The sequence below is a fragment of the Globicephala melas genome, chromosome 9, assembly GCF_963455315.2.
Source record: "Globicephala melas chromosome 9, mGloMel1.2, whole genome shotgun sequence".
NCBI classification, from domain to species: Eukaryota; Metazoa; Chordata; class Mammalia; order Artiodactyla; family Delphinidae; genus Globicephala; species Globicephala melas.
In genome coordinates, this window is record NC_083322.1 from 96175609 (window position 1) to 96197226 (window position 21618).

General features: G+C 58.9%; 1 protein-coding gene across 5 annotated transcripts; it reads left to right on the forward strand.

Moving 5' to 3' along the window:
- Window positions 1-4212: 4212 nt before the first annotated feature.
- On the forward strand, window positions 4213-20377 carry ZMIZ2 (zinc finger MIZ-type containing 2). 5 transcript variants are annotated; one of them, XM_030871237.3, is made up of 18 exons: window positions 4532-4673; window positions 10729-10863; window positions 11024-11138; window positions 11457-11659; window positions 11899-12091; window positions 12358-12621; window positions 12777-12953; window positions 13873-14041; window positions 14660-14804; window positions 14881-15091; window positions 15734-15839; window positions 16019-16176; window positions 16830-16897; window positions 17146-17214; window positions 17486-17730; window positions 18224-18393; window positions 18478-18717; window positions 19409-20377. In XM_030871237.3, the coding sequence occupies exons 2-18, from the start codon at window positions 10814-10816 to the stop codon at window positions 19514-19516; spliced, it is 2691 nt and encodes an 896-aa protein (XP_030727097.1). In that variant the 5' UTR covers window positions 4532-4673; window positions 10729-10813; the 3' UTR covers window positions 19517-20377. The 5 variants fall into 5 exon arrangements, with proteins under 5 accessions (XP_060160863.1, XP_030727097.1, XP_060160864.1 ...); XM_060304881.2 differs by having other exon boundaries at window positions 18478-18634; XM_060304880.1 differs by lacking the exon at window positions 4532-4673 and adding an exon at window positions 4213-4307 and having other exon boundaries at window positions 18478-20377.
- The last annotated feature ends 1241 nt before the right edge of the window (window positions 20378-21618 follow it).

Here is a 21618-nt window from a genome sequence, read left to right on the forward strand (position 1 = left end):
TAGTGGCTTGTGGAAGATTGTCTGCTCCATAAATGTTTTTTACCAGCTAGCATCATACAACTTTGTATCCTATTTTTCTTTTCTTTTCTTTCTTTCTTTCTTTCTTTCTTTCTTTCTTTCTTTCTTTCTTTCTTTCTTTCTTTCTTTCTTTCTTTCTTTCTTTCTTTCTTTCTTTCTTTCCTTCTTTCTTTCTTTTCTTTCTTTCGGCCATGATCCCAAGGCATGTGGGATCTTAGTTCCCCGACCAGGGATAGAACCCATGCCCCCTGCAGTGGAAGTGTGGAGTCTTAACCACCGGACCACCAGGGAAGTCCCTCTCATACCTTTAAATATTTCAAAAACATGATTTTGGGTGCTGCATAAATTCCAGCCTATGGGGGTGTTTTACTAAACTATTACCTAGGAGAATTGAACTATTGGCTTACTAATGAATGCTCCACAACAGTGGGATTTTTGTCTGTTTTACTAGCTGCCACATTTCCTGCACTGAGAACAGTGTCTGGCAAATAGAAGCTCAACAAAAGTTTGTTGAATGAATGAATACAGCTTGTGTCTAATTTTTCAGTATCATCGATAATGCCACAGCAAGCATCCTTTTATATAAATCTTTGCAGCGTTTATTTTATGAGGATCACAGATAATGATAATAAGAAGGGAAATGTTTGTTAATAGAGTGAAAAAATAAGGATGCAAAACCACATAAAGGCTATAATCTCCAAACCACACAGATATGCAGAGAGAACCATCAGAGATAAAATAGACCAAAATAACAAGGATTCTCTCTCAACATTTGTGGGGTTTTTTGCGGTACGCGGGCCTTCCAACGCTGCGGCCCCTCCCGCCGCAGAGAACAGGCTCCGGACGCGCAGGCCCAGCGGCCATGGCTCACGGGCCCAGCCGCACCGCAGCATGTGGGATCTTCCTGGACCGGGGCACGAACCCGCGTCCACCCGCATCGGCAGGCGGACCCCCAACCACTGCGCCACCAGGGAAGCCCTCTCTCAACATTTGGACAGTGGAAGGTTTTGATTTGTTATGAACATTTTTCTGTATTCTCTACAATTAGAATATGTTGCAAAAAAAGTAGCAGTTTTTTCTTTTAAAAGTTAGTTTTGCAAGCCGAGATCACGTCAAATTATTGTGCTTAAGAGCCATTCATAATAACTGAAGGTCCTGGTTAAAAACCAAATTCTGGTTTAGGCCACATTAACTGCAGGAAAGAGCAGACCCACAGAAGCCCCCATGCTGTGCTAGGCGGGCCACATTTAGAATATTGTGTCCCGTTCTTGGTGTCACTTTTTTTTTTTTAATTTTTACTTTTTTAAATTATTTTTAGCTGCATTAGGTCTTAGTTGCGGCACGCGGGACCTTCATTGCAGCATGCGGGCTCTTTCGTTGTAGCATGTGGGCTCTTCGTTGTGGTGTGTGGGCTTCTCTCTACTTGTGGCGTGTGGGTTTTTCTCTCTCTAGTTGTAACGGGCGGGCTCCAGAGTGCTTGGGCTCAGTAGTTGTGGCACGCCGGCTTAGTTGCCTCATGGCACGTGGGATCTTAGTTCCCCGACCAGGGTTCCAACCTGCGTCCCCTGCATTGGAAGGTGGATTCTTTTTTTTTTAATTTAATTTATGTATTTATTTGGCTGTGCCGGGTCTTAGTTGCGGCATGCGAACTCTTAGTTGCAGCATGTGGGATCTAGTTCCCTGACCAGGGATCGAACCCAGGCCCCCTGCATTGGGAACACGGAGTCTTAGCCACTGGACCACCAGGGAAGTCCTGGAAGGTGGATTCTTTACCACTGGACCACAGGGTATGTCCCTCAGTGTCACTTTTAAAAGGATACTGTCTAACTGTCGTGCATTTGAAGGAGAGTGGTCAATCCGTATGGGGTCTGGAAATCCTGTGGCTGTTAACACTTAAAGAACTGGGCGTGTTTGTCTTCCAACAGCAGATTCCAAGGGAGTAAGTTTCTTCTAATACCTGAAGAGCTGTCAAATACCAAAATGAGGATTCTCATTTTATACAGTTGTAGAAGGGAGATTTTAGGGAGGCAGATTTTTTTCCAGTAAATAAGGGAGACTTTTTTTTTTTTTTTTGGCTGCATGGCTTTCAGGATCTTAGTTCCCTGACCAGGGATTGAACCTGCGACCCCTGCAGTGGAAGAGCAGAGTCTTTTATATTTATTTATTTGTTTTTTTTTTTTGGCTGCATTGGGTCTTCGTTGCTACATGCAGGCTTTCTCTAGTTGCGGCCAGCAGGAGCTACTCTTCATTGCGGTGTGAGGGCTTCTCATTGCAGTGGCTTCTCTTGTTGCAGAGCATGGGCTCTAGGTGCGCGGGCTTCAGTCGTTGTGGTACGTGGGCTCAGTAGTCGTGGCACACGGGCTCTAGAGCGCAGGCTCAGTAGTTGTGGCACACGGGGTGAGTTGCTCCGCGGATCTTCCCGGCCCAGGGATCGAATCCATGTCCCCTGCATTGTCAGGCAGATTCTAACCACTGCGCCACAGGGAAGTCCCAGAAGAGCAGTCTTAACCACTGGACCTCCAGCGAAGTCCCCTAAGGGAGACTCTTCTAACAATCCACATAATCAAAGATGGGATTGGGCACCAAACAGCATCTCCCAGTGGCATTGGGAGGAGGTAACAGAGCTGCCTGCAGAGTTCAAATGCAGCACCCTGGTGTGGCCACTTCTGGCCTCTTCCAGGAACCTGCCTGCAACTCCCCCAAACTCACAGCCTCTTGGAGGCAGAAGACGGTCAGGTTCCATGGGGTCTGCCTCCCCCTTCACGCTGTCTCTTCTCGGGGCCAGGTCTCTAGAGAATTCCCCCCTCCCATTTCCCAGCATTCCCATCCTCCGGTCTTGCTTTATTTTTCTTCCTAACCCTTGCCCTGATGGAAACATTGTTACCTGGTGAGTCATTTCCTTCTCTTTGTCCCTTCTAGTGGGGCCAGAGAGGACTTTCAAACGTGGTCACTGGGGCGTTCAGAGCACAGACCAGTGACTGGCACACAGCAGGCCGGCCATATTTGTTCAATGAAGTAATGGTTCTCAAAGGATACAGAGCACAGGGTTCAGATAACCTTGAGGGAAGAAATTTCAGCAATATTAAAAGTTAATTGTGGGACAAGCCACAACTACGGAGCCCGCATACCACAACTACTGAAGCTTACGTGCCTAGAGCCCATGCTCCGCAACAAGAGAAGCCCCCACTGGCCGCAACTAGAGAAAGCCCCCACTCAGCAACAAAGACCCAACGCAGCCAAATTAAATAAAAATAAATAAATAAATGAAGAATTGTTTAAAAAAAAAAGTTAATTGTGGGACTTCCCTGGTGGTTCAGTAACTAAGGTTCTGCACTCCCAATGCAGGAGGCCGGGTTGGATCCCTGGTCAGGGAACTAGATCCCACATGCCACAACTAAAGTTCCTGCACGGCACAACAAAGACCCCATATGCCACAACTAAGACGCGGTGCAGCCAAATAAATAAAAATTTTAAAAACAGTTAATTGTGAGACATCCATTGATAGAGGAATGGATAAACGAAATGTGGTATACACACACAATGAAATATTATTCAGCCTTCAAAAGGAAGGAAATTATGCCAGCTGCAACAGGGATGAAACTTCAGGGCATATGCCAGTCACAAACAAATATTGTATGATTCCACTTCTAACGGGTCCCTAGAGTAGTCAAATTCAGAGACAGAAAGTAAAATTGTGGGTGGGAGGGGGATGAGGAATTATTGTTTGATGAGTACAGAGTGTCAGTTTTAGGAGATGAAAAAGCTATGGAGGCGGATGGTGGTGATGGATACACAACAGTGGGAAATGTGCTTAATGCCACTGTACACTTAAAACTGGTTAAGATGGTAAACTTTGATATTGTATTTTACCACAATAAAAAAATTGTGGGTAATCGGGTGAACGTGGTCTTCCTAAAGGAAGGGTAGAAAATAGTTGCAAATAAAGGCTGCTAATAGCATATGAAGATGCCAACTGATCAGAGGTTGCTTCATCTGGCTAGAACTCGAATGACTTTAAGAATGCTTCAACAGGGCCGCCCTCTGGGAAGAGGGAAGAACAGCGAGGAAAGCGACTTGTTTGGTTCCGCGTGCTTTTCCTTACAAGACCCCTCCCAGAAGTGGCCGGTTGACACCGGGTCACCTCCGTAGGCCCCGCCCTCTTCTAGGCCCCGCCCCGTCTCACCCCTCCTCCTGGACCCGCCCTCTTTCTGGACCCGCCTCCTCCGCCCCGCCCCGGCGGAGAGCGAAGAGGAAGCGCGGGTGACTCTGCAGACGCCGCGTTTGGAAAGGTGTGAAGGGGGCGGGGAGCACAGGTCGCCCCCAACCCGCCCTCCCTCCCCGCCCCGCCCCCGCCCCGCCCCCGCCCGGCCCGCCGCCCGGCCCGCCGCCCTGGCCTGCGCAGGCCCGCGGCCACTCGCTCCTGAGCGCCGGCTCGGGGCTCCACTGCTCTGGCCTGGGGGCGGGGCCGGCGCGCGGCGTCATGCATATGCATGAGCAGCGCGGCGGCTCCATTGTGCCCTCGGAGCGGGCGGCGGCGAGATGGCGCGGACCGCGGCGGCCCCGGGGCGGCGGGCGGCGCTGAGGGCGGGCTGAGCGCATGGAGCGGCGCGGACCGTGGGCCGCGGCGGCGAGGGGCCTGGCCGGGCCGCTTGGAGGTGAGCGGACCGGGCGGGCAGGTGCGGGCGGCGGGGGCGGCAGGTGCGGCAGGTGCGGGCGGCGGCAGGTGCGGCGTCCCCGGGCCCGGCTCTGCAGCGCCTCGGCGGGGCCCCGGCGGGGCTGGAGCCGGCCCTGCCGCCCACCTGCCGCACCTGCCGCGCGTGCGTCGTGGTCCTGGGCCGACTGGCCCCGTGCGCGCCGAGGCGACCCTTCACCTGAGCCTTTGTTGGGGCTGGCCGGAATCCGGCCGAGCACCCGAGGGGTCTGGGACAAGAGGCTGACCCGGGCCCTCGCCCAAGCTGGTCCCGCTGCCTCTTCTCCGCGGTGTGGCCTGAAAGCTCACCTTTCGGGCCCCTCCGGGCCGCGCGCGCCGCCGGCACGCGGATGTAAGGTCCGCGGAGATAGGCTCTGGGGCTGGCGACCCTGACCTTCCAGCCCCCAGCCGTGCTTTTGGTGGAGATACCCTGTTCCCAACAGGACATATTGAAGTCAGGCGGGAGGGTGTCCTGCCCCCCGGCGTGTCTTGCCTTAGCCTCCCGCATCTGTTCCCCGCTGCCCTGTACCCCCCACCGCGCTACCCTGCTACCCCTGTCCTGCTCTTCCGGACCTTCCCCACCTCCCCCCTGACCTGCTCTCCTACAGCCTGCTCCCCATACGCTCTTCGCGGTAGTTGCAGAATATCCATGGTGATGTCTTTAAGTCCTTCGTATAATATTATCTCAGAAGATTTCACAGGGAAATACACAGAACATGTGACTCGATCTGTAAGACAGTTGATAGGGCGAACACAGACTCACCCACCAAATCCTGTCATACTAGAACCAGAGAGCTTCCGTTGAAGAAGCTTGAGAGAGGTAACAGGATAAGTGAAGGAATCTCAGCCTCACCCCGTGAGTACTGGCCTTGGGGACTTGTCACACCCAGAGGGTGGCTCTTGGCTGGGAAGAGAAAGGTGAGATGATGAATGACAGATTCAGAGCCACTCGTGAAAGACTGGTAGGGTATGCCCGGGGAGGATTCCTGATCACTGGATTGATCGCCAAGGGCAGCCAGGCCTCCCCATGGAGTGTCTACTAGCGCTTGGGTCCAGGATGGGATCGGGGCTGATGACTTAAAGGTGGTCACGTGTTCTCCCTTTTCCTAGTCCTAGAGTGGCCACCACGTACCTATTTTACACATTGTAAACTGAGGCCCAGAAGAGTGCAACCCTTCAACTGTTCTCTGAAATGACCCACACCTGGGACATTCAGAAATGCTCATTCCTGGGCATTTTGGATGAACTCTTTTTTTAAATTTATTTATTTTATTTATTTTGGCTGTGTTGGGTCTTCATTGCTGAGTGTGGGCTTTCTCTAGTTGCAGCAAGCGGGGGCTACTCTTCATTGCAGTGTGCGGGCTTCTCATTGCAGTGGCTTCTCTCGCTGTGCAGCACGGGCTCTAGGCGCGCCAGCTTCAGTAGTTGCAGCACGCGGGCTCAGTAGTTGTGGCGCACGGGCTTCGTTGCTCTGCGGCATGTGGGATCTTCCCGGACCAGGGCTCGACCCGTGTCCCCTGCATTGGCAGGAGGATTCGCAACCACTGTGCCACCAGGGAAGCCCCTGGATGAACTCTTAACACTTATGCTAGTCAGTGTGTGGTCTCCCAAGTAGAGGGGCAGGACTTTGAGCCACTGGAGCATGTGAGCCCCCCACATGGTGTCCTGCGATGCTCGAGCTATCATTCTCCGTTCTCTGAGCGTGTCTGGTGTTCCTCTGGCTGGGGCCCGTCACTGGAACCTTGGGAACTGTGGGCCCCTGCTGCGGGGGGAGGCAGCGAGTCCCTGCCCTCCTGGGGTCGGGTGGTGTGTCGCGGGGCCTGCTGCTCCTGGGTGACTAGGCCGGGGTAACGGAGCGGAGGTAGAAGAGGGCGGACCCATGTTAATTAATGTCTGCCTTTGGAGACTGTGGTGCAGGCGCTGTGAGGTCCTGGGGAAGAAGGGTCTGGGTAGTGAGCTGTCTGTAGCTCTTTTTCGGGAGGAAGATGTAATCTGACCCCCAGAAAACCCTGTGGCCTTCTAGACTGACCTCAAGCCAGGACGTTCTGCCGAGGTCCTGGCTTCCAGCGAGTGTCCGTGTACAGGGAGAGCCCCCAGCCGGCAGGAAGCACACACACCCAAGCTCTTTCTTACCTCTGCCTCTGAGGCCAGGAGGTGGGAGGAGGGTCTGTGCTCACAGCACGCCTCTCCCTTAGTCAGGAGCAGAGGGTCACGGGGTCCCTGACCTGGAGAGTTTGGGGCTTCTCAGGGAGGAGACCAGACTTGGTTCAGGAGCTTGGCAGGAAGTCAGGAAGTCACTGCCCCCGCACAGAGAGCTCAGGGGGAACTGGAAATGTCTGTGGTCTCGTCCACAGCCGTGGGGCTGGAATTCCCCAGAGTCACGTGATGTAGGAAGCTGCCCTGGGCCCCAGGCCAGCACCCTCCACGGGGCCCCCCCCCCCCCGCCCTGCACCTGCCCTGTCCCCCTCCTCCCCAGCTCCCCTGGGCTCTCAGATTGTGGTCCGAGTACCAGCAGCGGCAGCACCTGCAGACTTGTTAGAAATGCACGTCTTAGGCCCCACCCCACCCTGCGAACTCAGAGTGGGGCTGAGCAGTCCTAGATTCCGGCGTGCTCCACCTGCCCTGAGGCTCTGACCCAGGCCGGGGTGGGGGGGGTGGGCTGTCTTCCCGTCTTCCTCCTGCTTTTCCCTGTCCTTTGCTTCTGGGACAGCAGAGTGGGCCTGGCCAATCCAACCAGCTTTGGGAAAGGATTGCCCTGGGCATCTCTGTGGGGAGAGAGAGCTAGTCGCGGTTGTACATTAAGTAAATTTTTATTTTGAGAGAATTATAGATTTATAAGCAGTTATAAGAAATAACACAAAGAGCTCTGTATCCTTTACTGGCTTTCCCTAGTGGTAACATCTTGCAAAACTGTAGCACAGTATCACAGGAGGGTACTAACACCATCAATACAGTTGAGATACATGTATTTCCATCCCCACCTTCTTATATTCCCACTCGCTTCCCTTCTCCCCACGTTTAACCCCTGGCAACCACCAGTGTGCTCTCCATTTCTATAATTTCGTCATTTCGAGGATGTTATATAAAGGGAATCATACAGTGTGTAACCTTTGGGGACTGGCTTTTTCCACACATCATGATTCTCTGGAGATTCCTGCAGGTTGGTGCCTGTATCAGTAGCTCTTCCTTTTTATGCCTCCAGGCTCACAGTTGGTTAACTCTTCACCGCTAAGGGACATCTGGGTTTCCATTCTTTGGCTATTAGGAATAAAACTGCTGTAAACATTCACGTCCAGATTTTTATGTTTACACTTCTCTGAGATACATGTTCAGGAGTGCAGTTGCTGGGTTGTATAGTGGCTGCATGCTTAGTTTTATAAGAAACTACCGAATCGTTTTTCAGAGTGGTTGTACCATTTTATATTCCCACCAGCCATGCACGAGAGATCCAGTTTCTCCTAGCCAGCATTTGGTGGTATCACTATTTCTTATTTTAGCCATGGTGATAGGTGTGTAGTGATACCTCGATGTGGTTTTAATTTGCATTTCTCTGATGGCCAGTGATGTTGAACATCTTTTCATGTGCTTATTTGCCGTCTGTATTTCTTCTTTGGTGAAATGTCTTTTCGTGTCTTTTGCCTGTTTTCTCATTTTTTTTAGCTTTCGCATTTTGAGAATTCTTTATGTACTCTAGATACTAGTCTTTTGTCAGATACGTGGCTTGCAGATACTTCTTCCAGTCTATAGCTTGTGTTTTCACCCTCTTAGCAGGGTCTTTCACAGAACAAAAGTTTCCAGTTTTTCCTTTTACGGATCATGCTTTTGGTGTCAAATCTAAGAAAGTTCTTACGGTTTTGTGCCGTACATTTAAATCTGTGACCCACTTCGAGTTAGTTTCTGTATAAGATGTGAAGTTTAGGGGTTTTTTGTTTTGTTTTGTTTTTGTCTTTTGCTTGTGAATGTCCAATAGCTCCAGCACATTTGTTGAAAATGCTGTCCTTCCCCCAGTGCATACTTTTTACACCTTTGTCAGAAACTCTGTCTGGGTCTGTCTTGGGCTCTCTAGTTTGTCCCGTTGACCTGTGTGTCTGTCCCTCTGCCAATACCACAGTCTAGAGCAGCCCGCCTATATTCTAAGTCCTGAAAGCGCTGCGTGTTGCTCCAGGCCCCGCTCAGCAGGTTTAGGGGGCGTTTCTGGCTGTCAGCAGCGCTCCCCACCCCCAGCCTCCCACTGCAGTGTCACCAACCTGGGGGTTGTCCTCGCTGGGGACAGCCAGCCTTCCCTTGCCTGGCTCAGTGATTCTGGCTCCGAGGGCTGAGTCCAGGGGCCCCTGAGCCCTCTGGAGCCACCAGCCTCCTGCTTTCTTGGCCTTTGCTTCCTGGTTGGCATGTGGTCTGGGGCCCGACTCCTCTGGGAGGGGCGTCAGGAAGGAGAGCAGGGCCAGGCGTGAGGTGGGCAGGCACGCCAGCTGCCTCACTCCTCTTGTCTGACCGGTCCATCACCTTCCCTCCCAGCCCTGGCTCTGCTGCGATTCTGGGAACCACTCACCCCAGTGCTCTGTGGGAGGCCTTGGGCCCAAGTCACAGCCCCCACTGTATCCCCCACCTGCGCTGGGGCCCTGGTCAGGGACTCGGCCCCCGCGTGCCGCCTTCAGGACTGTATTTGCAGAGGACATGACGATATAATCCTGCCTCGCTTGGGCTGCCCTGACGGTGAGGTCTTGGTCAGCGCTCAGGAATGCGAGCCTTGGGGTTGGGTGGGTGGCACTGTGAGTGCTGAGGCGGTGGGATTGAGCCACCAGAAGTTAGCTTGCCCAGGTGGTGTGTGCGTGCGCGTGAGGCCTTGCAGCCCCTAGAAGGCAGTGGTGCTCTAGGTTGGAACCTCGACCCAGAGAAGACTGACAGGGGCGTCCCCGGAGACCCCCAGACAGCCACAGCCAGCATGCCTCTGTGGTTAGGCTGGGTGGAGGTGCGCGTGAGAGGTGGCCCTGGCGGTGCCAGCAAGGGCCCTCGGCCTGGTTGGTGGAGGGTTTGCTTGTGGACGTGTCGGAGGCGTTGGCAGCCAGGAGGAGCAGCCGGCTGCAGCCTTGCTCGTTTTCTGAGGTGCTAAGGGGAAGAGAGCCAGCCCCACAGAGTGGGAGGAAGCGGTGCCCCATCCCGGCACGGGCTCACAGGTTCCATGCGTGTCCCCCGGCCATGGCTGCTGTGTCCCCACTGGCCCCTTGCCATGTCTGTTGGGTGCCCACCAACCCTCCGCCCTTTGCGCTGTGTGTGCGTCCCCGCCTTGTTGGGAGCTCACCGTGCGGGTCACCGCGATCTGTGGGGGTCAGTCTTCCCACCTTGCCCCTGTGTGCACGCCGCCCTTCTGCTGCTCTGGGGAGAAGCCCTGGGGCTGAGGGGCTGCCAGCCAGGGATGGGCTGCTGGCTCCACACCTAGTTCCGGCCCCTGCCTGGCCCCAGGCTGCAGGTTAGCTGACCTGGTGCCGCACCCCCACCCCCACCCCCACCTCCGGCATGCAGAGGCCCCTCCCCATAGTGGGCAGGCCCCAGACCCTGAGCAGGTGATGCCTGCTGTCTGGCACTCCTAGGCCTCTGGCCTTGTCCTCCCCGCCCCCCTCTCGGGTGGGGTGGAGGCAGGGGATTCTGGCAGCTGGGTTCTGCATGTCCCCTGGCTTTTATGCGTATCCAGGCTTTCGTGTGGGGGAGGGAGAACGTGGAAAGTTTGGGGGATCAGAAAGTCTGCTTCCAGAACCATTCCGGGGGCTCCAGGTGGCAGGGCCCGGTCAGAAAGGGTCAGTGCTGGCTTCCGGGCTGGGGCTGGGGAGGGCAGAGATCTGCCAGGGTGGGCAGCGCGGGTAGGGCCAATGCTGGGCTTCCCTGAGCCCCCTGAGCGGGCCCCCGGGTCCCCGTCTCACCTGCCCTACCCTTCATCGGTTGGAGCAGAGGAAGGACGGGGCTTGGTGCTGATAGGAGTCTCCCGGCAGCATCTCCACTGACTTCCTTCCCTCCTGTCCCAGCAGCCAGAGCATCTGAGTCACACGTAAGCACCAGTGAGGGCTGCTTCCTGCCACCCACAGACCTGGCCTTTAGGCTGCTCCCAAGCCAATGAACCCCATGAACCCCATGAAACCCGCCCTGCCCCCCGCGCCACACGGGTGAGTGGGGTCTCCTGCTGCCCTCCCCGCTCGGGCCCCAGGACACGGGTGGGTGGTAGAGCGGGACCCCTCTGCTCCCAACCTTCGCTTCTTCCCAGGCGGGGTTCTAGGCACCTGCGGCCTCCTGACCGAGCCTCCCCGCCTGCCCCTCTCCTTATAGTGATGGTCCATTCGCCTATGAGGCGGTGCCTTGGCAACAGAGTGCCACTCAGCCAGCAGGATCGCTGTCCGTGGTCACAACCGTGTGGGGAGTCGGCAACGCGGCGCAGAGCCAGGTGAGCCCACACCTGGGCCCCGCCCCGAGGGGCGCCAGAGCCCCCCTCAGATCTCGGAGAAGTGGAGCCAGGGCTTCCTGAGTCTCCCACGTCCTCAGAGACCAGTTCTTCCACACGTGGCGTGGGATCTCCTCCTCCTGTCTTCACCTGGCCTCCACACCCCACCTGTGAGCAGCTGCCCCCCCACTGGACCACCCTCCCCTCTGCCCCCACCTCCACCTCCTCACCTGCCCAGCCTCTCCTTTCCAGCACTTTAGAACCCCGGCATGAAGCAGCTTGTTTGGATGGTGTCCTTTGGTGATTCTTGCTTCCTTGTAGGTTTTGGGGAACCCTATGGGCCCCGCAGGGAGCCCCCCCGGCAGCTCCATGATGCCCGGCATGGCAGGCGGCAGCTCTGCCCTGAACTCCCCGCAGTGCCTGGGACAGCAGGCGTTCGGTGAGGGCGGTGCCAACAAGGGCTACGTGCAGCAAGGGGTGTATGGCCGCGGGGGCTACCCCGGGGGCCCCGGCTTCACCGCTGGGTAAGCAGGACTGCTCCCCTGGCAGGCGTGCTAGGAGCCCTCTGGGGGCGACGCTGCTAACTTGCTGGGCGCCTGGGAGCTGTGTGACACTGATGTGTTGAACGTTGCATCTCTGCGGCTCCTGCCGGCTCCCAAGCTAACGAGGGGGGTGTGTGGGAAAGAATGGGGCTCCCCTCGGGTGCCGTGTACCCCCCGGGAGATGGCAGGGGAGCGCCTCTGAGCTGAGCCGTCTATTACAGGTATGCGGGCGGCCCGGGGGGGCCGGGGGGCCTGGGCCTTCCCTCACACGCCGCACGGCCCTCCACCGACTTCACTCAAGCAGCGGCGGCTGCTGCCGTGGCTGCTGCTGCCGCCACGGCCACGGCCACGGCCACGGCCACCGTGGCCGCCCTCCAGGAGAAGCAGAGCCAGGAGCTGAGCCAGTACGGAGCGGTGAGGCCCCACAGCTCCTCCTGTGCGGCCCGTGTGCGTTGGTGCAGAAGGCAGGGTCTTGTCAGGCAGCCAGGATTGAGGCCCTGGGGACACGCACGCTGTGTGCCGGGGCCGATGAAGATGAGGCGGGAAAGGAGTAGGGAGCTGAGGGGAGAGAACCCAGGCCGGGGGTGGGGCGAGGGGGAGCCCGCCTGCAGGGGGTGGGCACAAGGCTGGCGCCCACAGCGGTGGGTAAGGCCTGGATGGTTCCTCTCTTCTTTTCCCAGATGGGGGCCGGACAGTCTTTTAACAGCCAGTTCCTGCAGCACGGCGGTCCCCGGGGGCCCAGTGTCCCCAGCAGCATGAACCCTGCCAGCGTGGGAGGGCTAATGGGCCCCTCCGGCATGAGCCCCATTGGCATGAACCCCACCCGGGCAGCGGGCCTAGCGCCCCTATATGCAGGGCAGCGCCTGCCCCAGCACGGGTACCCTGGGCCCCCCCAGGCCCAGCCCCTGCCCCGACAGGGCGTCAAGAGAGCCTACTCCAGTGAGGTGAGTGGTCAGGCCCCCCACCCCGAGTGCCCTCAGAGCCGTTGTGTGGAGGGAGAGTCGGCTGTGCCTGACAGGGTGGGTACCGCCCTCCCTCCCCGGGAACGGGCTTCCCCAGCACCTCTTCTCCTGGCCATTTTGCCTCTTTCCTCCTTCAGGTGTATCCTGGGCAGCAGTACCTGCCAGGAGGCCAGTACACGCCCGCCGCCACCCAGTACGCGCCTGGCCCCGGGCAGCCCCCCACCCCATCCTCCTACCCTGGGCACAGGCTGCCCCTGCAGCAGGGTGCGGGCCAGTCCCTGTCCACCCCCAGCCCCGCGGGACTGCACTACAAGGTAGGGCCGCTTCTCCCGGGCCTCTGCAGCCCCTGCTGGCCCACGCCAAGCCCTGTGGGACACAGGCGGACCTTGAGGCAGCCGGGGCTGGCGAGTGGGCTCGCGTGTGCTTGGGTGGCCGAGCAACCAGGAGCTTCCCGGGGGCCCTGATCAGCGTAGGGCAGCTCCCAGGAGGGGAGTCCAGGTACGAAAGGCCCCTCTGTGAGATTCAGTGTATGGAGCAGCAGGCAGGCACCCACGCCACCTGCGTGTCCTTCAGGGACAGTGTCCCCATCCCCTCTGCTTGCTGCAGAGAAGCCCAGCAAGGGGACAGGCCAGAGGGGCCAGGAGCTCTTGAGGGGAGGGGCCCGAGCGATAAGAGTGCCGCTGGAGGGCAGACAGGAGGTGTGTGTACCTGTGCCTTTCAGCCTGTCTGTGGCTTCCTCGTAAACCGCTCTGACGCGTGGGGTCAGCTCTTTTTCTGTAGTGGCCATTCTTAACATTGTGAAATCAGCACGTGCTCCCTGTAGATTATTTAGAAGACACAAAAAGTGTATAAAGAAGAAAGAAGCCAACACCCGTGTGTGTGGTGGGCCCCCCTGTCCCCAGCCCTCTCCTAGGGTCAAGTCCAGGACCCTGTGAGCGCTCAGGGGCAGGCGGCAGTCCCAGGCAGACGCGATTTTCTCTCCTGCAGCCCGCAGAGCAGTTCAGCGGGCAGGGTGCCCGCTTCAACGGGGGCAGCGCCAGCTACAGCCAGCCCGGCCTGAGTGGGGTATGGGCGGCGGGAGGCCCATGGCGTGGGTGCCTGGAGAGAGGGCGCCCAGGCAGGAGGAGGCGTGGACTCCCTGCCCGTTCCTGGTCTGACCGTTCCCATTGGGCGCTCCAAGAACAAACTCTACCCCTACACCACTCCACCTTGACTGTTTGCTCAACCCCACAGCCCGCCCGTTCCATCCCCGGCTACCCCAGCTCCCCACTGCCAGGGAGCCCCACGCCGCCCATGACCCCCGGCAGCAGCATCCCCTACATGTCCACCAGCCAGGAGGTCAAGTCGCCCTTCCTGCCTGACCTCAAGCCCGGCGTGAGCAGCTTGCACCCGTCACCACCCGGTGAGTGAGGTCTGCTCTCGGGACAGATGGGCAGGGCTCCAGAGAGTCCTGCAGGGACCTTGGCGGGGGCGGGGGGCCTTCACCTTCATTTTCTATTAATGGACCTCTTTGCAAATCCATTTGAAGCATCCATCTCCTCTGTAGGAAAATAGCCATGTGCACAGTTTTGTGTATGGTTTCAGGGGCCCCCTGAAGCCCACTTCTGGTTAAGAACTCCTGCTTTCCGGGAGACCACTGCAGTAGCAGTTGGGGGTCCTAAAACCCTAGCTTGAGCACTAGGGTGACAGCAGGGGCCCGTTCGCACCTCTTCTGCCTCCTACCCCCTCTGAAAGCACCAGAGGCGCCATTTTTTTGGGTTGGTGGGGCATGTTCTCTGGTCATGATTCAGGGATCATTCTCGGGGCTCCTACTGGAGCAGGACAGAATGGCGGGACACCAAGATCTGTTCCTGTTGGAGGTGGAGGCCGAGCCCAGGGTCCCGGGAGAGATGCTGCCCAAGCCCCAGCCCCATGGCAGGGGAGGAGGGGCCACAGCCCCCGCGATGGGATGGGGGCAGGCCGCTCGGCCTGGTGGCCATCCTGTAGGTGGCCTGCTCACACCGGCATGGCCTGCTTCCAGGCAGTGGCCCCTGTGACGAGCTGCGGCTGACTTTCCCCGTGCGGGACGGGGTGGTCCTGGAGCCCTTCCGCCTGCAGCACAACCTGGCCGTGAGCAATCACGCTTTCCAGCTCCGTGACTCCGTCTACAAGACCCTGATGCTGAGGTGAGTGGGCGCCTGCCCCCAGCTTGCAGCCCCTCGCACCGCCCCCTCGCTCTCAGCATCCATCCTTCCTGTGCAGGCCGGACCTGGAGCTGCAGTTCAAGTGCTACCACCACGAGGACCGGCAGATGAACACCAACTGGCCGGCCTCGGTGCAGGTCAGCGTCAACGCCACCCCGCTCACCATCGAGCGTGGCGACAACAAGACCTCCCACAAGCCCCTCTACCTGAAGCACGTGTGCCAGCCGGGCCGCAACACCATCCAGATCACCGTCACGGCCTGCTGCTGCGTGAGTGCCCTCCGCGGGGCTGGGTTGGGGGCGTCATGGCTAGAGAAAAAGGCACTGGCTCTCCTCCTTCCCATCCTGGGCCTTGTAAGTAAAGGATCTCAAATAAAAATGCCCTTGCCGCTTTCGGGTTAGGTTCAGTGACTAAATTTGATGCTCATGTTAATTATGTAAGGGAAACTAGCTGAGCCTGCCTCTTTCCTGGAGGAAGCTCACAGGGTCCTGAGTCCCAGCTGACCCTGAGTCTTTGTTAAGGAGTCATTCAGGTTCCAGCAGGCTCCGGATCCAGGACTAGAAGAGGCAGGATGCACTTAGCTGCACAGCACTGATCAGCCCGGGTGGGAGGGGGCAGAGGCGGGCAGCCCTGATGCAGTTCTGGGATGTTTTCACTTGGACCAGCGTGGATAAAGGTGGATGCTGTAGGCAGGGCACATTCAGGGGCCTCTCAGATAGTTGTGTTCCGACAGAGAGGCCGTGGTTGGTGCAGACACACAGTGAGCTTTCCAGATAGGTGTGGGCCTGGTCCCCTGGGCTCCCCGGGGAGGGGCAACAGGTGGCCTGCCTGTGCGTTAGCCACAAGAGGAGAACGGGCCTGCGCTGTGCCTCCCCGGGCCACGTCCCGCTGACCGGGTCCTCCTGTTGCAGTCCCACCTCTTCGTGCTGCAGCTGGTGCACCGGCCGTCCGTCCGCTCGGTGCTGCAGGGTCTCCTCAAGAAGCGCCTCCTGCCCGCCGAGCACTGCATCACCAAGAGTGAGTGGCCCTTGTGTTCCTCGGCCCCAGGCAGCCGGCCCCATGACAGACAAGGCTGCCTTCTCTGGGGCGGGGGCTGCGTGCCGAGAGCAGCAGTCAGCCCTGGAACGCCCCTCGGAGGTGGCGGGGTCCTGCTTGGCGGCCCTCACCCACGTCCTCCTTTCCCCTGTCGATGTCAGTAAAGCGGAACTTCAGCAGCGGCACCATCCCTGGCACCCCTGGGCCCAACGGAGAGGACGGGGTGGAGCAGACGGCCATCAAGGTGTCTCTCAAGTGCCCCATCACCTTCCGCAGGATCCAGCTCCCTGCCCGAGGCCATGACTGTCGCCACATTCAGGTAGGTGGCCACTGCAGAGCTTTGCCAGAACTTCCGTTGCCCTTTAACTGTCTTCAGCGGGAGTGGCCTCTGAGCACCTCGGCTGGCAGGTGACAGGACAGGCCGGCCAGTGGGCAGGTGGCCTGGCTCCCCTGCCTTCTCCCCTCAGACTGGGCTTTTGTTTCTTCTAACATTCTAAGCGTAACAGCCGTTTCACTGCATTCTTGGGGCTCCGATTTTAAACGGCATCCTGGATGCAGGGCGCTGTCCTCTCCCCGCCCTGCCCCCAGGAGCAGCGCCTTTGTTTGTCTCTGCAGAAACGCTCTGCGTGCAGACAAGTACGTGCACACACACCCTCCACCCCCCCGCCCACCTTTTGGTTACATAAGCGGTAAACATCGCTCTGCATCATGTTTTTCCTCCACACCACGTCCTGGAAGTCATTCCCTGACTGGGCAAAGCTGCCCAGTTCTTGCTTTGGCCACACATCATTCCCAGGGAGGGCTGCGTAGGCTGTCCCGTCTCTTACATCTGTTAGGATGATGCCGTGGTAAAAGCCTGGGAGCCGAGCCTCTCACACAGGCAGTAAATAAGCCCCAAGTTCCTGAAACCACAGAGCATGGCCGGGTTGCCGCGGCCCCAGTGTGAGGAACTGTCTCGCCCTTTCTCTGCAGTGCTTTGACCTGGAGTCCTATTTACAGCTCAACTGTGAGCGAGGGACCTGGAGGTGCCCCGTGTGCAAGTGAGTGTGTCAGAGACGGTCCCCACGGCTCTGGGGGCGGGTGGCACTTCCTCTGAGGCTGTTAATGGGCGTTTCCTTCCACAAGCCAGGTGTGGGGCTCACAGCACAGGCTAGGAGGGATGGAGTGGCTCAGGGCAGCGACGTCACGCAGGGTTACCTCACACCGGGGGCTGAGACATGACAGGGCCTGTGCCCGGGAAGAGGTTGGGCCAGCCCTCTGAGCTGTGTGTCCCCTTGGTTTTCTACAGCAAGACGGCATTGCTGGAGGGCCTGGAGGTGGACCAGTACATGCTGGGCATCCTCATTTACATTCAGAAGTGAGTCTCCTTTCCTGCAATCCCAGCATCTTTGGTCAGCAGAGGGCAGCCCTGGGACAGGTGGGGAGATACCCCATGCTGATCCAGCGTGGAGCGGGCTCGACTCCAGGCCGTGGACGGAATCCACATCCGACCCAGGCCCGCAGCCCACAAGCACGTGGAATGTGCTGGGTGGCCACAAGCATTTGAGTGGGAGGTCTGCCTAAAAATGGCCCAGGGCCAGGAGAGGCAGCAGGACAGGTGGTGACCAGCCTTGCATGTCCCCGCCCAGCTCTGACTACGAGGAGATCACCATCGACCCCACGTGCAGCTGGAAGCCAGTGCCTGTGAAGCCTGACGTGCACGTCAAGGAGGAGCCGGACGGGCCGGCGTTGAAGCGCTGCCGCACCGTGAGCCCCGCCCACGTGCTCATGCCCAGCGTGATGGAGATGATCGCTGCCCTGGGCCCTGGGGCCGCGCCCTTCGCCCCCCTCCAGCCCCCCTCAGCCCCGGCTGCCGGCGATTACCCCAGCCAGGGTGAGTACAGGGGGCTTGCCCTAGAAACAGACGGCCCTGGGCAAATGATCTGTCCTCTCCCACCAGTCTGCTGCCTGTGGACGTGTCACTCCGAGGGCCGCAAGCCTGGGGGCCTGGTTGGGGACTTGGTGGCATAGGCGCAGCCTCGGCCGAGCCGGCGGGGATGGGCAGCAGGGCCTCCGGCTGCAGCTGCACGTACCTCCCCAGTAGTCTGGAACAAAGGTCTGTGCTGGCACACTTCCATGGACCGGCACCGTCCGACCACGCGTGCAGGAGTGTCTGGGTGCGGTGGGTCCCATTCCTGTCCCCTCGCAGCCTCCTGGCAGTGTCATCAGCCAGCTCCCCCAGCAGCAATGAGAAGAAATGCCCTTTGCCGAATAGCAAGTTCGTAAAGTCAGACGTTCTCTGGGTGAGCTCAGTGAGTCCTGCCCATGCTGTGGCTGGCCTGTTTCCGTGCTCTACCGGCATGAGCCCCCTGGCTCTCCTCTCTCAGCTTCCAGCTTCCTGGGACCCGGGACGTTCCCCGACTCCTTCCCGCCCACCACGCCCAGCACCCCGACCCTTGCTGAGTTCACCCCGGGGCCCCCCCCTGTCTCCTATCAATCCGACATTCCCAGCAGCCTCCTGACACCGGAGAGATCTGCCCCCTGCCTCCCAGGCCAGGTCAGTGCCAAGGCGGGGGGCTGACGAGCTGTCCACCCGGAGAGCCCCTGGGCCATTTTACTAGGTTCTTCTCTCCTCCTTCAGATGGCACCAGCGGGTCACCTGGACCCGGCCCATAACCCTGGGCCTCCGGGGCTGCACGCCCCCAACCTTGGAGGCCCCCCAGGGCCCCAGCTGCACCATCCAAACCCTCCCCCGGCATCCCGGCAGCCCCTGGGCCCGGTGAATTCGGGTCCCATCGGTGAGCTGGCCTTCAGTGCTGCCACAGGCATGATGGGGCCCCCCGTGTCTGGGGCAGGGGAGGCCCCGGAACCGGGCCTGGACGTGAGTACTGGGCCCCGTGCTGGGGAGCACTTGGAGCCGGGGCTGGGGTGTGGCTTATCTGTCATCCCAGGGTCCACATGCTTCATAGAAGGGAGGACAGTGATACCACCGTGACTTCCAGACGCAGGGAGAGCTGGTCGGGTGACGTCAGCGCTTTTGTTGACGAGTGTGAGGTATCCAGAGTAGCCGTGGGTGATTGTGTCCAGACATGTGGCCTTGGGGACCTGGGTGCCACCGTGGCATGGGCAGAGTCCCCGAGAAGACTTGGCTTGTAGCTGGTGACCCTGGCCTTAGGGTCTGATTTGACCTGTCTGACTCACAGGTGGTATGTGAGCCAGACTCAGTGCAAAAAAGACAGGTGACTGTCTCTTGACCATGGTAAATGAATACAAAGTTCAACGTGAAAAAATGTAGAAAGCACAGCTCAAAGCAGAAAATCCCAGGGAGTGGGATCCCACCTTCTGCATTCGCCCTGTTCACGTCAGGGACCCCTCACGGTCCTGGGTGTCCCATGTTGTCCTTGAACAGCTTGTCACAGGTGATTCCTGGTCACAGAGCAGTCTTTCGCTGGAAGAGCCCCTGTGCAGAGCAGGCTGAGGGGCTCCAGTGCCAGCCTGTGTCGGGGTGAGGGGTGTGCCGCATCCCGGCTGGGGACCCAGGCCCAAAGCTGGCGGGTTTGCTTTGTCCTCAGCTGCTCCCAGAACTGACTAACCCTGACGAGCTGCTGTCCTACCTGGGCCCACCCGACCTCCCCACAAACAGCAATGACGACCTGCTCTCTCTCTTCGAGAACAACTGATCCTGTTGACCACCTGGCCGACGGGGACATGCCCGCAGATGTCACACACCCTCCTCTCCAGCCCGGCCCCCCCGACACCAGCGGCCCTCCCCACACGTACACCTGGAGCCGGGACGCGCCCCGACGCCTGGCCCTGGAGGCTGGAGGCGGCCCTGCACTGGCTGGGAGGGGACCCCTGGGTGGTGGTGCTCGCTGGCCCAGTTTGCAGCTGCAGAACTGTTTTTGATGAGATCCCCAGCCCCGCCCTTGTCCCTGCCCCGTCCGCACCCCACCCATGCTTGTCCAGCCCTGCCTGGTTCATGCACACCTGCCGCCCCTGGCCCCCCGACCCCTGCCTGCTCTCACCGGCCTGCATCTTGTCCACCGTTGACCTTTTTACTTCAATGACCCCTTGGCCCTGGGCCGGTGAGGAGCGGGGCTGCTCTGTCCCGGGGCCCTGTCTCGCCCAGCCTCCTGTGGCAGGGGCTGGGGGTGTCCCTCCTCCCACCAGAGGCTTCAGGCTGACGCTGGGGGTGGGGCCTCTACAGCACAACAGTGTACCTAGCGTAGAAACGCTGACAGATGTAGGGTGGCTGGGCCTCTGTGCAGCCGGGGCTCCTGCCCTGGCCGTGTGCAGACAGCGGTGGGGGGGGGGGGCGGCAAGCTCCCTCCTGCTGGAGGCGGGGCTCGGACTCGGCTCCCCCAAGCTCCCCTTCTCTGTGAAAGTGAAGAATTGGTCTCGCTGTGTTTTTTAAAACCACACCTCTCCCGTGTCCACCCTGGGGCCACGCCAGGTGGGGGAGGAGCCGCTGCACTGCAGGTGCAGGGCCGAGCTGTGTCCCCTGTCCGCCCGTCTCTATTAAAGGACTCCCTCGTGGTGGACCTGGCGAGTCCCTCCTTCCTGCTCCACCTGCGTCCTGTGCCTGGGCGGGGCTCCCTGCTCCAAGCCAAGGCCCAGCTGTTCGCAACCCCGGGTAAATTTCCTTGTCCCTGGAATTTCCCAAGTTGGCTTTGGCAGGAGAGCTGTTTGGTGAAGTGTCACCAGGGCTGGGAGATGCATCTGCCACCACGTCACTGTGTGGGCTTGCCTCAGGCAGGGAGCCAGCTATGGGGCCAGAGGCCTCAGGAGGGGCCGGACCGAGTGCCTTCGTCTGTGTGCTAGCTGCCTGAGCCTCCCCGAGGGCCTTCCTGTCCAGCAGAAAAGGCTTATGTGTCCCTTGGGGGAGGAGGGAGGGCACCCCCGGACACCTGCCGCGGGGGGAGCGTCCGGTGTGGGCGGGCTCCACGTTGCCTGCTGACATCTTGGAACCCCAGGTATGGGCCTTCTGTCCCTCTGCAGCCTTGCTTCTGGCTTTTCTGGCTGAGGGAACGGAAGTGGAGAGAGGCTGAGGGAGGAACGGCGCCCCCAGTGCTGCAGAGAGCAAAGAGGCAGGTCCCGGGGTTTGCCCAGAAGCCCAGACCCAGCAGAGCCCACCCCTAGGGGGTGGGGGGCTCCTTTCTGGGGGATGTTAGGCACAGCTGGGAGCGCTGTCCCACTGTGTGGGGCAGCTGTGCACCCTTGGCCTGTGATGTGCTGGGTAGAGTGGAGAGATCGGGAGATGGGCTGCTCGGGCTACACCCACAGAGAGGTCGGGAAAGGTCTGAGCGGCGCCTCAGCCCCGACGTCACCGTGGCCACCTCAAACAGTGAGGGATGAAAGCAAGGTGTGGGAGTTCACGCGGTGTGATGCCCTTTTTATAAAGTGCAACACCAGGTCTGCATTTCATGGGATCCGCACATGTGCAACAGGAAGGAAAGCAAGGCGGTCAACACAGTGCTCCCTGTGGGGACAGCACAGGGGTGCGTCTGGGGAGAGTGACAGTGGCAGTGGTGTTCTGACCCTCAAGGGGAGCGGTGGTTTCACGGGTTTTCACCTTATGCTTTGTGTTATATATCCTTACGAACGTACCAAATATGCAACTTAAAAAGCTACCTAGGCCTGACAGACACACAGAACACCCAACAACAGCAGAATACACGTTATTTTTAAGTGTATGTGGGACGTTCTCCAGGAGAGACCACACGTTAGGCCGCAAAACAAGCCTCAATAAATTACCAAGATTGAAATCATACAAAGTACCTAC